This window comes from Myotis brandtii, unplaced genomic scaffold (genome assembly GCF_000412655.1).
Source record: "Myotis brandtii unplaced genomic scaffold, ASM41265v1 scaffold1237, whole genome shotgun sequence".
Taxonomy (NCBI): Eukaryota; Metazoa; Chordata; class Mammalia; order Chiroptera; family Vespertilionidae; genus Myotis; species Myotis brandtii.
The window spans coordinates 119862-136532 of NW_005354322.1; the positions used below are offsets into that span (position 1 = coordinate 119862).

At 36.0% G+C, this 16671-nt stretch overlaps 1 protein-coding gene across 1 annotated transcript in view; it reads right to left on the bottom strand.

Annotated features, from left to right (window-relative positions):
- Positions 1 to 206: 206 nt before the first annotated feature.
- LOC102247199 (sulfotransferase 1 family member D1) overlaps positions 207 to 16671 on the bottom strand; it is a 34348-nt gene continuing 17883 nt past the window's right edge. The window contains exons 5-8 of the mRNA XM_005859265.2: positions 10656 to 10782; positions 7117 to 7211; positions 3480 to 3660; positions 207 to 742 (exon numbers count right to left, since the gene is read on the bottom strand). Coding sequence (XP_005859327.1) covers positions 630 to 742; positions 3480 to 3660; positions 7117 to 7211; positions 10656 to 10782 — 516 coding nt within the window. The 3' untranslated portion in view covers positions 207 to 629. The remainder of the gene's footprint in view (positions 743 to 3479; positions 3661 to 7116; positions 7212 to 10655; positions 10783 to 16671) is intronic.

Below are 16671 nucleotides of genomic sequence, written 5' to 3' on the forward strand. Positions count from 1 at the left end.
CAAAGATAAATTAAGACCTTTTAAGGGGCTGCCCTGACTGGTTTGGCTCAGTGGATAGAGCGTCAGCCTGCGGACTCAAGGGTCCCAGGTTCGATTCTGGTCAAGGGCATGTACCTTGGTTGCGGGCACATCCCCAGTAGGGAGTGTGCAGGAGGCAGCTGATCGATGTTTCTCTCTCATGGATGTTTCTAACTCTATATCCCTCTCCTTCCTCTCTGTAAAAAATCAATAAAATATATTTTTAAAAAATTTAAAAAAACCTTTTAAGGGGATATTTTTGTTCTAATCACTCTATTTTGAAGACTCCCCTAAATATCTTCTTTGCAAGTTCAAAGACCCAGAAGTTGAATTTAAAGAAATAAACCAGGTAAATTTATAGATTTCAAGCTTTATTTTATTGTTTAATCTTTAAGAATAGTAAAAACATTGTGGGAAGTAATTAAAAATCACAGAGTACTAATTTTTGATATGGAGACTTTTAAATTCTTTGGATATTCTATTATAAATCACCATTATTAGTAAATAAGGAAATACCACATATAAGGTTTTCTTTCACTAAATGTTTAAAGAGATTTTTTTTTTCTAATTTAAGTGCCAGCTAAAGGAGTTGGACAAAGAGCAGGTATTTCTTAGATTTCGGAACGAAACTGCAATGTAGACCCTTTCATTTTCTTTTCATAATCTTCTTCAAATTTCTCGTTTTGGGCTACAGTGAACTTATTCTTCCAGTCTCCTGAAATACCTGAAAAGAAACATAAATGGTAAATTTGAGATTACTGTCAAATTTCTATCTAAGATGAATTCTAATTTGAATTATCATGCTTATATTTTTAAACCTTCAGAATGTCTTATCTACTCCAAAACTCCATTAATTACCTCCTGCTCCACTCCCAGACTCCTACACCTTCTTAGTTTTCCAAAAATTCCATGCATTTTCCCTGTATCTTATATGAAGAAAAAACCTTTTTTTAAAAAAATATATTTTATTGATTTTTTACAGAGTGGAAGGTAGAGGGATAGAGAGTTAGAAAGATCGATGAGAGAGAAACATTGATCAGCAGCCTCCTGCACATCTCCTACTGGGGATGTGCCCGAAACCCAGGTACATGCCCTTGACCGGAATCGAACCTGGGACCCTTCAGTTCTCAGGCCGACGCTCTATCCACTGAGCCAAACCGGTTTCGGCAAGAAAAAAACCTTTTTAAGTAGCTTCAAGAAATGCCACTGGGAAAATATACAACATATTCTCTTTGACTTCAGAAGATTTGTTAACAAAAGATACAGAAAATGTTTCAGTCCTTAAAAACCCATTTTCCAATGTCAAATGTAATTTATTTTTAAAAGTTCCATGATTAAGTAAGATTGGGAAATCACCGGGTTAAATGTAATTAAGCATATGTCTTTATTATAGGTTGCTTAATCTTCAAAATACTAACTGTACTTAAAACTTCAAAAGAAGAATACATACAGGACACAGCATGTGCAATAAATATGTGATAAAAACAATGTCATTTTCATAGAATATCTCACAGGAGACACATCTAGAAGTTGAGTTTTAGATTTAAAAAAATGGAAGAGAAGATGTCAAAGTAAATTTTTCAATCTGGCTTGGGATTTCTGAACTGTGGCATTTTATTTATATCTCCACTCTTAACATTTGAAGCCAGAGGATTCTTTGCTGGGGAGGATGTGGGGTTGCCCTATGCATTGTAGGATGTTTATCAGCATCCCTGGCCTCTGTTAGAAGCCAGTTACATACCCTTCTCATGACCATCAAAAATACCTCCAGATGTTTCCAAATGTCTCCTGGGAGGCAAAATCATACATGCTTGAGAGTCAGATATCTCCAGCAAGACATCCATGGCAGTCTTCCTAACCTTTTAAAATAAAAATCTCTAGAATGCATCAAGATACATTATAATTAAAGTTACCTTTAACATTCCCTTTATAGGCTCTCTCCAAAACTGTCTCAGTGTGTATTATTCTCTCTCTCCTTCATGGTAAGGAGATTTTACATCTCTGAAAATTGTCAAGTGTCATGTGATTCATCTTTGCCTCACTAACTTTGGGCTTGCGTTTTTGATATGCTTTGGCCAATGAAATTTGAATATGTGCAATATATACGAGATCTGAATTGAAGTTTTTAAAAGACATCGCAAGTTTCCACTACCTCTCTTGCTTTTCTTCTATCTACACCATGATAGTGGTTGTATCCCACAAACAAGCAGTTGTATCAGCCTGAGCTTCAGAAAGAGAAAACACAAGAGGCTAAGCCAGTGATGGCGAACCTTTTGAGCTCAGCGTGTCAGCATTTTGAAAAACCCTAACTTAACTCTGGTGCCGTGTCACATATAGAAATTTTTTGATATTTGCAACCATAGTAAAACAAAGATTTATATTTTTGATATTTATTTTATATATTTAAATGCCATTTAACAAAGAAAAATCAACCAAAAAAAATGAGTTCGCGTGTCACCTCTGACACGCGTGTCATAGGTTCGCCATCACTGGAAGCCCATGGTAGCCAATAAACACTGATCAGACTAAAAAAGTGCTGAGTAGAACTGCAGCAGCCACAAATGACCAACATCCACCAACATTAAGTGAAAATTAAATATTGTGGTTTTAAGCCATTGAGATTCTTTGAGTTGTTTGTTTTATAACAAAGCTGACTAACATGAACACAACTAACAAAATCTCTCTCTCTCTCTCTCTCTCTCTCTCTCTCTCTCTCACACACACACACATACACACACACATGCAATTCAATTCAACTCATATTTATCATTTATTAAAGAACTATTTTTGTGCAAGATGCTAGCTATACATTGAGTTCAATTCTGAGGATGCAATAATTTACCATAATCATAGCAGCAACCTTACACAACTAACAAAATCTCTCTCTCTTTCGATCTCTCTCTCTCTCTCTCTCTCACACACACACACATACACACACACATGCAATTCAATTCAACTCATATTTATCATTTATTAAAGAACTATTTTTGTGCAAGATGCTAGCTATACATTGAGTTCAATTCTGAGGATGCAATAATTTACCATAATCATAGCAGCAACCTCAAGGAGTTGATACTTTCCCTCATTAATTTAGTATGTGTAATATCATATAAGCTTTTTACCTACCACAGCAAAATTTCTAAGGAATGATGGGTAGATATCTAGATAATTCAGAAAAATAAAGGGCATTCTTCTGCTATAGCAATGGATACCAAGACTCATGCTTATTGATACATAGGCTCTTGAGTAAACATTTCTTATTAAAGACTTGTCTTATATGCTAATATTACAGCAATCATAGAGTTTCTTTGCCATAAATTATTTTCTCAAATGTCTTCAGTTTTCCTACATTTTTATCTCAATCTCTTTCCATTTCTTATAATATTGTTCTCATTAATCCACCTATATTCTCTTTAATGTGAATAACAAGCACTACAGAAACTAGTATATGATGTCCTCACCTTTTCTCATGAAGGGTGACACAGAATGATCCATATCAAATGATGGTACAGTAGTATAATTTGCACAGGGATTCTGCTTCATTACATCAAAAGAACTATGATAGATGATTTTATTCACAGTTTCTTCTGGAAGGTTTTTATCTAGAAATTTCAACAATTTCTGAATTTCACGCTTTGGATTCTAAAAAATTATAAAGACAACAAATTATTTCACATAGATTTAGTCATGAGGTAGTTAAACACATTAAATTATGTTCTATATGTCAATGTGGTAGAGGAAATGATTTTATATTTTATCCATACTTTTCATTTTGCTTTCCCAAGTACATATCCTACTCTTGGTTGTATTTGCTAGAAGAATTTTTTTTTCCAAAAAGTACAAAGAAAAAGACTGAATCAATTCAACCTTTTACATTAAAAAATAGAATTAACCTGTAGAATAAAAGATGTTGATAAAGCAAGTTACTATTATCATAAGATATAATTTTCAAAATCCCATAGTTTTTTTTATAGTTAATATCAAGAATAGGTTACCTACTAAAAATTTTCCTAAGAATGAAATCCTTCTCAAACTCTTTAAAAAAAACAGAAGAGGGGGGAACATTTCTAAAGTTATTTTATAAGGCTAGCATTACCCTGATACCAAAGACCAGGGCAGTACAAGAAAAGAAAATTAGAGGCTAACATCCCTGATGAGCACAGATGCAAAATATTCAAACAAAATTCAATAGTACTTTTAAAAGAACATACACTATGATCAAGTGGGATTTTTTCCTGGGGTTCTAGGATGGTTCAACATCTGTAAATCAATCAAAGTGATGCACCACATTAACAAAATTAAAGGTAAAAAGCATATTATCATCTCAATAGATGTAATTAAAAAACTCTCAACAAAATGGGTATAGAAGAAACATATATACAGGGCATATATGACAGGTCTATACCTAACATACTCAGTGGTGAAAAGCTGAAAGTGTTTTCTTTAAGACCAGGAATAATTGTTAACTATAGTTAATAATATTATATTGTATATTTGAAAGTTGCTAAGAGAGTATATTTTAAAAGTTCTGATTCCCAAAAAAAAAAAATTGTAATTATGTGTGGTGATGAATGTCAACTAGACTTAATGTGGTGATAATTTCACAATATATACATATATTGAATCATTATGTTGTATACTTGAATCTAATATTGTGTTACATGTAAATTTTATCTCAATAAAAATAATAGATTACTTATCTCAGAGAGTTCTCATATAGTGGAAAAAAAGGATACTCTTTTTATCTTTCACACCTACATAGATTTTTTGATAGTATGAGTACATTAAGAGAAAGTAAAATAAAATCCTGTTCATTTTCCAGCATAAGGAAAGATGGGGAGGAGAAAGAGGCAACAATGAAGAAGAGAGAACCATTTGATGTATTTATTATGATTTCCCTTTTCTGTGCATCAAACTATACATAGGACAGCATGTTAGATACAAATGAAAGAATGGCACTCAGACCAAAGAGTTTGTACCCTGCTATTCATTGGTGAGGTGTCCTTGGTGGTACAAACCAAACTGAGGCAGAGAGTCATAATCTTAGTGACCTGGTAAGATCAGGCATAAGGGCAATCTGAAATTTAGCTTTCTGGCGCTACCCATCTCAATTCATGGAAACAGAACTAGAGTTTCTGTAGTGGCTCTAAAATAATCTATTTCTGGTAGCTAAAGAACTAAATTTGCTGCAAATTAAACACACAACTTAATTATTCTAGTGGAGGAATTACAATGTAAGTTTAATTCCCAGTTGTGCCAAGTCCATGATGTGAAGGTTAAATGGAAGAGTAATAAGGAAAGTGTGGACTGTTCAAGCTTGTAATGAGAATTAGGGGTGATCTGATGACGCAAGGACTCTAGGACCCTTGAGTAACTTCGAACTTTTTTCTGCCAGCAGATATAGATTTTCCTCCCATATTTGAAGAGATAAACTTCCTTTGCTGGAAGACTGTATTATGACCTCATTAGGGAATTTTCCTCCCAAGATAATGCCTATCCTCTTCAAGATCCACCCCAACCACTACTTATTGCTTCTAGACTCACAACTAGGGTAATAAATCACCATGATTCAGAGTCACAGGTAAAAAAAAAAATGGTTTAAATAGGATTCAGAAAAGTCAAAGAATTAGACTAAGGCAGTGATGGCGAACCTTTTGAGCTCGGCGTGCCAGCATTTTGAAAAACCCTAACTTAACTCTGGTGCGGTGTCACATATAGAAATTTTTTGATATTTGCAACCATAGTAAAACAAAGACATATTTTTGATATTTATTTTATATATTTAAATGCCATTTAACAAAGAAAAATCAACCAAAAAAATGAGTTCGTGTGTCACCTCTGACACGCGTGTCATAGGTTCGCCATCACTGGACTAAGGAATCTACCAGAGGGGGTCACCTTAGCTGGGTAAGGTGGTTTCCCAAGAGATGGTAGAAGAGATTTCCCAAATAAGAGATTAATGGTAGTCATAATCATCTAAAGGAATTCAGAAAAATCTAAGGGACCAAGATGAGGCTGAGTCAAGGCACTGGATTCTGAGCAATTGAGGCAGATAAACCAGATAGTCTATGGGGAGGGAGGTCAGTAGACATTGTTTCCAGGGATCTCAGCCCATCCTCATTCTTGTGATGTCTTATATAATTTACCCTTTGCCCCACACACATAGGCTCCATGTTAAAGAGAAAAGAGAGCTGTAGACAAGCTATTCGAGAAACATTCAATTTAAAGAAATGTGCAACATTTCTTAAATAGATTGTGTAAATAATCAGATCAAAATAAGTTTTTTATCAAATTAGGGAGTGAACTATTTTCCATGCTAATAATAAGACAGAAGATGAGAAAAAATCTAAAATAAATAAGGAAATTACATTGTTTTCCCATATGTTTGCCACTTGGGGAAACAATCATAGATAAATTAAATTTGGTCTCTATGTTCAAGGAGCTTACATTAGAGAACAACAAAACATAAGTAAAGAAACACATACATAAAATAATTACAAATGGTGGTGGATACTATTTAAAGAATAATAGCAGCAAAACAGAGTTTAATAGAAAATAATGAGGTAGATTATTTGACATTGTGGACATAAAAGAACTTTGTGGAGAAGTTACATTTAATTGAAGACATGAAGGATGAGAAGAAGTTAATCTGAAAATAGTGAGAAGAAATATTTCAGGTAAGCTCACTTACAGAGAAAAGAAATAATGGCACCAGAAGATACTGGAGAGATAGACAGGAACTAAACATGCTGAAGTTCATAAATTACAGTAATGACTATTTCTCACATAGTGATAGAAGCCATTGAGAGATTTGAAACCTTTTTCAAAGATGACATATTTTTATTTAGGTTTCAAGATCATTCTTTCTAAATGGATAATAGATGCAAAATGAGATAGAACAAATAAATCAAGATAGTTGCCTGAACTAGAGTAGGAAGCAGTGGAGTTAGAAAGAGGTGGATTGCCTAAAAGATGAATTTTTCAAGTCAGAGTTAATAGTCATATTTATAGAGCAAGAGGAAAGGAAAGTGTGATACAAAAAAAGGTGAAGCATAGGTTTCCTTAAAAAATAAAGAAGAAATTGTGGTTGTTTCTTACCTCTTTCATGTCTTCATAGAATAGGTAGAGGATACGATAATCTTTCCTTTTCTCCCACCAGCCTTTCACATGGTCATACCAAGAACCAAAAGCCACTACATTGAAAGGTAAAATGTTTGCAACTTAAAACTATTTACATGAAGTCAAGAATTATTAAATTGTTAAATGTTACTCCAAGTGTAATTCAAAACAAAAGTGGTAAGGAATATATACTGCTTATTTACTAGTTCAAGAAAAAGATATGATGGTATAAGGGAGCTCTATCAAATCACCCCTGCTCTCACTGAATTTACCATCTACTTAGAATAAAATACTTCTATTATGGGACAAACTGTGTTCCCCAAAATTCTTCAGTTGAAGTCCTAAACATCAGTCAGTAGTTCAGAATATGACTGACTTTAGTCATGGGACCTTTAAAGAAATAATTCAGTTAAAATGATGTCATTAAGGGTGGGCCCTAATCCAGATGACTATTCTCAAGCATTGAAATCTAATGGAATTTGCCTTGCTAAATTTCAGCTTTTTTTTCTGTCTTATTTATTTTTTCCACATGGGAATGTTTATCTTAATGGTTGTCCCACCATTATATTTTGGAAGAAGACTATTTAATTTCACAAGTTCACAGTTAGGAATTTTATCCAGGGAGGATTTTGCAACCAAGGTACATGCCCCCGACCGGAATCAAACCCGGGACTCTTCAGTCCACAGGCCAATGCTCTACCCACTGAACAAAAGCAGCTAGGGATAATTTAGATGAGATTTTAGACTCAGAATTGATGCTGGAATAGTTTAAGACTTTTGGGGTTTGAGGGATATAGTGAATGCATTTTGAATGTGAGGACATAGATTTGGGGGACCCAGAAAGCAGAGTATTATGGCTGAATTGTGTCTAACCTGAAATTCATGTGTTGAAGTCTGAAGCCCAATACCTCAGAATCTATATATATATAAAAGGCTAATATGCTAAGTGTCCATCCCCCCATCCAACTGGTAGCTATGATGCACACTGACCACCAGGGGGCAAATGCTCAACGCATGAGCTGCTGAACTGCCGTGACTTGGCAGCAACGGTTCTCGGGTGATGAGCCCCAAAACCAGAGGAGGGAGCCTGATTCCTAGTGTGGCACATGATTTCACCTTCGGCTGTGGGTTATGTTGTTGCTGGGGCACTGTGGGCCCCGAATCTGGTTTACTGCACACTTGCATTTGCATTCCACACCCTGCACTACAGCAACTTTGCAGAGTGCCCTCTCACACTCTGGGACCCCTCAGGGGATGTCAGAGAGCCAGTTTCAGCCCAATCCCCCAGGCCAGGCCGAGGGACCCCCCCTGCCACAGGGACCCCACTCACTCGGCAGACTCAGGGGAGAGACTGCAGAAGGTTGGCTCCAGGGCGTGTCTAATTAATTTCCTTTCAATGTGCATGAATCAGTGTACCAGGTCACTAGTGTGACTATATTTGAAGATGGTGTCTTTTCAGAGGTAAAGTTAAAATGAGCTCATTAAGATGTGGATCAAAATCAGTCTCACCAAAATGTGCCACTCTGGCATGCAGATTACATATTTCAAGCTAAAAATAATCAAGGCTCAGAGGCTCAGGAAGAAACTTTGGCCTTCCCCTTCATTGACTAAAAAAATTTAAGAGAGTGGACATGCTCCAGGAAGGGAGATATCATCATGGGATATTCCAGTTTAATTTGAATAAGGTATGGTGCAAGGAGGAGCCTGGCAAAGCCCATTTCCTCAAAATCCTTCATGTGTCTCATTGTTTCAAGATGGCCCATAAACACTTGTTTACTAAAGATCTGCTTGTACATTTGCCTTACTTCCCTGGTTTCTCCTTGATCCAGAATGATATATAGACCTCATCTTGCCTTCCTGTCTTTGAAATTTTCATGCTTATGTGAATTCCCCATAATGCAAGTATTAAAACTTTTGTTAACCTGCCTTATGTTCATTCTGCCCACCAGAAGAACTAAGAGGGAAATGGGAAAGTTTCCACATCCCTGACAGGTCTTAATCCAGTATAACTGATCTCTTTCTAAGAGGAGATAATTATAACCCAGACATATATGGAGAGAAGACCATGTGAAGACAGAGAAGGTGGTCATCTACAAGGCCACAAAAAGGGCCTCAGAAGAAACTATCATGAGGATACCTTCTTGAATTTTAGCTTCCCAAACTGTGGGAAAATAAAGTTTTGTTGTTTAAGCCACTCAGTCTGTGGTACTTTGTGGCAGCCTTAGCAAATGAACACAACCTTTGGTAAATAAAATTAAAACTAGAAGAGCAAGATGGCAGGTAATAATACAGACAATAAGTGGTACAGATGTTCATAGCAGAGGGAAAAAGGGAGTGAAAAGCATAGGGATGGAGAGATGAAGAACGAGCTGTGGTGGAAGTAGAGTGTATCTAGTTCTAAGAAGAGTTGGTCATTGATAATAAGAATGAGTAGACATTCTATGGACACAGTATAGTCCAAACAATGGCAGGAGTAAAAAAAAAAAATGCAAGATGCCATTGAGATGTATTTGCTTTGAAAAGAGACTTGGAAAATGTTTATATGAAAATTAAAGTAGAGTTACTACCATGGGTATGAGTATGTTTTCCTGAAAGAGAAATAACACAGATAGAAAAGAAGAACCTTGAAGTTAAAATCTTCATTCAATAATTTTTAGTTTATAGAATTAAACTGAAGAAATGGTTAAGAAAAGTAAGGACACATATGTAATACCTTAATCAATAAAGAAAAACAAAACAACTTTACAAGCTTTCCTTTAAAACTTTGGATAGCTATTGCCAACTTGGTTTCCATATAGTTTGTATCAATTTATCATCTCACCAACAATCCATGAGATGACTTGACTCCCCACCCTCCCATCAACACAATGTGTTTATCTTTGTCAATCTGATAGGTGAAATATGGATGGCATCTCATCATTTTAATTTACATTTATCTTCTTATAAATATGGTTTCATATGTTTAAAGCTATTTGTATTTCCATTTCTATGTTCCATTTGGTTGGATTCTTGGTCAGTTTTTAATAGGAGTTTGATTTTATCAATTTACAAAAGCTCTGTATACATTAAGAAATTTATTTTTTTGTATTTCATGTGTTAAATATGCATTTGTACAGTTTGTTTGTCATTTCTATTTTTTGTTGACTTTTTTCATGCAGACTTTTAAAAAATACAGTCAAATTTGAATTTAAAAAAAAGAAGAAGAGAGTCCAAGAAATATGTATAAAATCAAAACAATACAATGACATACAGCAAGGCAGTAGTCACCAAGTACTAATGAAACAATGAGACCAAGGGCTTAAAAACCTGTGTGTCATATATTTTCCAAAAGTCCTTAAAGGGAAGAAATGGCAATGTATTCTTTTTCTTCTATTGTCTCTCTCATGCATTAGTAGAGTGCTGAGGGCATATTAGGTTTATAATAAATACAAAATTTATATCTGAACTTTATATATCCTTGCAAAAAAAAAAGACTTTTCATTATGAAACTCCATGATTAAAGTAAGAATTGGACTCACCCTTCCCAGTCATGAATTTACCCAGAAACTCCTCCCATGTACCAGGCTCTGGGTGCAATTTTGCCATTTGGTAGAAATAAAAATAGGACACAGCCACATCTTTAGCATTCCGTGCCACATAGACCATCTGTGGAAAGAGATGATAAATCATAATTTTGTTTATATTCTTTAAAAATGTGTAAACTTTTGATTACCTTGACAGAATGCCTATTTTTCTTTTTCTCATTTCCTATCTGGGTATGAATAGATATATCCTGACATAGAATATTGATTAAATCCTAATTATTTTAACACAAAGTCTTCTCATCTCTCACACCTCAGGGTTCTCTTTAGCCTTTGAAAAGACATCTCTTGAAATATGGAAAACCAAGTGAAATAAGAATTAAATATTAAATTAACAAAAATTAACATTATTTTAACATTTAGAATATTTTTCTGTATCATCACTTAGCAAAACTAATAAAAAACAGCAATTTTTAGAGTTGAAAAAATGTCATATTTTTCATTAAAAATGAAATACTTTTGGGTAAATTCAGTCAATAAAGATGAAACATTATTCACTCTATCCATGTTTATAATGATTATAATGAAGAGGAAGGAGAATGAGTAGTAGTAGGAGAAGAATAAGACAAACAAAAGTAAAACAGAGGAACATAATTATAAAGAATAAAATGGCAGTAAATACATACCTATAATAATCACTTTAAATGCAAATGGCTTAAATGCTCTAATGAAAATACATAGGGTAGCTGAATGGACAAGAAAACAGGATCTATATATATGTTGTCTACAAAGGATCCACCTCATAATAAAGAAACACACAGACTAAAACTAAAGGGATGGAAAAAGATATTTCATGCAAAAGGTAATGTAATGGAGTAGTAATACATTTATCTGACAAAATGGACTTTAAAACAAAGGCTATAAAGACACAAGGAAAGACACTGCGTAATGATAAAGGAATCAATCTAACAAGAGGATATAACCATTGTACACATTTATAAACCCAACATAGGAGCACCTAAATATATAAAGCATATTTTGATGGACTAGGGGAGAGATTGACAATAATACAGTCATAGTGGGGGATTTTAATACCCCACTGACATCAATGCGTAAGTCTTCCAGACAGAAAATCAAGGAACAGCAGCCTTAAATGGCACACTAGACCAGATGGATTTAATTGATATCTGCAAAGCATATCACCCCAAAGCATCAGAATTACAGGATATTCATAGAACATTTTACAAGATAGACCACATATTAGGGCACACAATAAGTCTCAGTAAATTTAAGAAGACTGAAATCGTATCAAGCATCTTTTCTGACCATAGCAGTATGAAACTAGATATCAATCACAAGAAAAAAACTGAAAACACATAAAGCAATGGAGGCTAAATAACATGATAGCAAGCACTTAATGGGTTAAAAATTCAATGAAAGAAAAATGAAAACATTCCTTGAAACATATAAAAATGAAAACCCAACCTAAAACATATGAAGCACAGCTAAAGCAGTCCTGGAAGGGAAATTAATAGAGATACAGGCATATTTGAAACAAGAAACATCTCAAATAAACAATCTAATTTTACATTTAAATAAAGTAGAAAAAACAAACAAAAAAATCCCAAAATGATTAGAAGAAAGGAAATAATAAAGATCAGAGAAGAAATAAAGAAAATAGAGTCTAAAAAAAGTACAAATCATCCATGGAAACAAGAGCTGGTTCTTTGAAAAGATGAACAAGATTGACAAACCTCTAATCAGACACATCCAAAAAAAAAAAAAAAAGAGAGAGAGAAAGAGGACCCAAATAAATAAAATCAGAAATAAAAGAAGTAACAAATGACACAGAAATACAAAGGATTGCAAGAAAATATTACACACAACTGTATGCCAACCAAGTGGACAATCTGAACAAAATAGATAAATTCCTAGAAACATACAATCTTCCAAAACTGAATCAGGAAGAATCAGAAAATATGAATAGACTGATTACAAATAAGGAAATTGAAGCAGTAATAATGATAATTAAAAAAAAAAGTTCCTTGACTGGATGGCTTCACAGGTGAATTTTAACCAAAGAAAATTTGACACCTATCCTCCTCAAACTATTCCAAAAATCCAAGGGAAGACTCCCAAGTTCTTTTTCTGAGGCCAGCCTTATTGGAATTCCAAAACCAGATAAAGACATTACATAGAAAGAATATTATAGACCAATATCCCTGATGAACTTAAATGCTAAAATCCTTGACAAAATATTACCAAACTGGATCCAGCAATACATTCAAAAGGTCAAACACTATGATAAAGTGGGGTATACAAGGTTAGCATAATATCCGAAAATTCATAAACATGATACACCACATAAACCAAATGAAGGATAAAATCACATGATTGTATCAATACATAAAAAAAGCATTTGATAAAATACAATACTCATTTATGATAAAAGCTTTCAGCAAAGTGGGAATAGAGAAAACCTATCTGAACATAATAAAGACTATATATGACAAACCTACAGTCAGCATTATACTCAATGGACAAAAACTACAAGTGTTTCCCTTGAGATAAGGAACACCAGGAACAACACAAGGATGTCTGTTTTGCCACTCTTATTCAACATATTACTGGAAATCTTAGCCACAACAATCAGGCAAGAAGAAGAATGTTGGGGGCAGGTAAAAGAGGGTAAAAGAGGGATAAATGGTGAAGGAAGGAGATTTGACGTTGGTGAACAAACAATAGAATATACAGATAATGTATTATAAAATTATACATTTGAAACCTATATAATTTTATTAACCAACTAGTGGCCTGTTGCATGAAGTTTCAAGCAATAGGCCTTCCTTCCCCTGGCTGCCGGTACCAGTTTTCCTCTGGCACCCGGGACCCAGGCCTTTGGTCCAGCCACAGCAGCGAGGCTTGGCTTCTCTGCTCCAACTGCTCCCAGCCCCTCCTTTTTTTTTTTTCCCAGCTCCTCAAGCAGAGGCCAGGGCTGGCTGGAAGCCTGGGTAGCCCCCGGCGACCCAGGTCCCTAGCCACTCCTTGAGTGGAGCCCAGGCCCCCAGCCCCTCCTTGAGCGGAGCCCAGGGCGGGCTGGAGGCCTGGGTTGCCCCTGACGACCCAGGTCCCCAGCCACTCCTTGAGCGGAGTCCAGGGTTGTCAGGAAGCTTGGCTTCCTTCGTTTCTGGGAGCAACCCAAGCCTCCTGCTTGCTCCAGCTCCATGGTCGCTGCCATCTTCAGTCGTCTTCAGTCTTCTCTCCACGCCTGTGTAGCAAATTAACCACCATCTTTGTTGGGTTAATTTGCATAGTCACTCTGATTGGCTGGTGGGTGTAGCAGAGTGGCGGAGTGATGTAGTGAGGTTAATTTGCAAGTTTCTCTTTTATTAGTGTAGATGTTACCCTAGTAAGTTGATTATTTTATATATGCTATTTTGACTGGACATCTTCCGAACATTCTTCCAGACATTCTTCTGGACACAGCCATGGTGGCAGGGGCCAAGGCAGAGACAGTTAGGGGCAATCAGGTCAGCAGAGGAAAGCAGTTAGGGGGATAGGCTGACAGGGGAGAGCAGTTAGGGGAAACCAGGCTGGCAGGGGAGAGCAGTTAGGGGAAACCAGGCGGTCAAAGGAGAGCAGTTAGGCGCGACCATCTATACCAGTGGTTCTCAACCTGTGGGTCGCGACCCCTTTGGCCATCAAAGGACCCTTTCACAGCGGTCACCTAAGACCATCCTGCATATGAGATATTTACATTGTGATTCATAACTGTAGCAACATTACAGTTATGAAGTAGCAACGAAAATAATTCATGAGGAACTGTATTTAAAGGGCCAGAAGGTTGAGAACCACTGATCTGTACTAATATACTGGTAATATGCTAATTTGGCCAGGTGTCTTCTGGACAAAGCCACGGTGGCAGGGTCCAAGGGAGAGGCAATTAGGTCTGACCAAGCTGGCAAGAGAGGGCAGTTAGGGGGATCAAGCTGGCAGGGGAGAGTAGTAGGGGCAACCAGGCCAGAAGGTGAGAGCAGTTAGGGGCTACCAGGACAGCAGGGGAGAGCAATTAGGGGCAACCATCTATACTAATAAAAGGGTAATATGCTAAATAGACCAGGCGTCTTCCGGACGTCCTTCCAGACAAAGTCACAGTGGTGAGGGCCAAGGCAGAGGTGGTTAGGGGTGATCAGGCTGGAAGAAGGTGCAGTTATGGGGATCAGGCCAGCGGGGGAATGGCAATCAGGCAGGCAGGCAGAGTGGTTAGGGGCGATCAGGCAGGCAGGCAGGTGAGCGGTCAGGAGCCAGCAGTCCCGGATTGGTGAGGATGCAAGCCGGGCTGAGGGACAGCTCCACGTCCCATGCATGAATTTCGTGCACTGGGCCTCTAGTGTTTAATAAAAGATAAGACATTTAATTATCTAATCAAAGGACTTGTAATTTAGAGCATATGGGAAATATTTACCTTAATAATAAAAAGAAAGAAGCCCCTATAGTAAGTAAAAGGCAAAAAACTTTGATAGATACTTTAGAAAAAAACACACAATGGAATACTACTCAGTCGTAAAAACAATAAAGAAAGAAAAATTTTATCCTTTGTAGTAGCAGAGATGGGGATGGAGAATATTATGCTAAGTGAAAGAGCAAGTCTGAGAAAAACAAGTACCATACGATTTCCCTCATATGTGGAATCTAATGAACAAACTGAACTAACAATTAAAAAAGAAACAGTCTCATAGGTAGAAAGCAGCTCACAGCTGTTGGGTGTAGGTGGGGTGGCACTGGGAGAAGAACATGGAGGGATTTAGCAAAAAAATAAAAAAGAGAGAAAGAACTCAATGTGGTGATTGCTGGCGGAACAAGGGGCTGCGGGAGGTGGAGGAGGGTATAGGGGGGATAAATGGTGATGGAAGGAAACTTGAATTGGGGTGGTGAACACACAACACAATACAATGTACAAATGATGTGTTGAAGAATTGTGTACCTGAAACCTGTATAATTTTCACCCCAATAAAATAAAGGAAAAATATCTAAGCTATGTAAATGTTCTTCATCTAATTATCATTATAGAACTACAAAGTAAAACCACAATGAGATGCCACCAGACATGTACTAGTATGGCTAAAGTTAAATAGTTTTAGTTATATCTTGTGTTGATGAGGATGCAGAATAACTTCAACTTTTGCACAATTTTGTTCAATGTTTAAATTGGTGCATATGATTGAAAAGATGTTTGAAAAAATCTACTAAAGGTGAATCAATGCATACCCTAAGATCTAGCCATTCCATCCCAATATATTTAATCAAGAAAAATATGTATATATCAATAAAAGACTTGTATAAGTATATGCAATATTTTCAATGCTGGCAACCAACAACTACCCAACTGTCCACTAAAAGTGCCATGGACAGGTAAGCTATGAAACAGTCACATACACATAATGAAATGCCTTACATCAGTGCTTCTCAAATTTTAGCTTGAATCAAATTCACCTTGAGGTCTTATTAAAACTCAGATGGCTGTACCCACCCCCATTGTTTCTGAATCAGTAGGACTGAATTGGGCCTAAGAATTTGCATCTCTAATGAGCTACTTTTCCTCAGGGTACCATGTTTTGTGATCCAGAAGGCTACATTAAACAAAATAAGCATGATAAGAATTGATCTCACCAACACTATGTTGAATGAAATAAGCTAGATATTCAAGATTATATATTTTATGATTACAGACAAAAAAATCAAACTAGTTCATGGTGAAAACTTTCTGGATAGTGGTTATTTTGGAGATAGGGATTCTTGCCTGGAAATGTACATGAACAGAGCTTTTAGGGTGCTGGTAATATTTAATTTTTTGGTTTCATGGGTATACTCACTTTGTGAAAATTCATCAAGTGCATTATGATGTATGCACTTTTCTCCCTAAATGTTATGCTTTAATTAAGATGATTATTATAAAAAGCCTAAAACAATTCCATAAATATATAACTTATATATTATAAATTATATATAATTA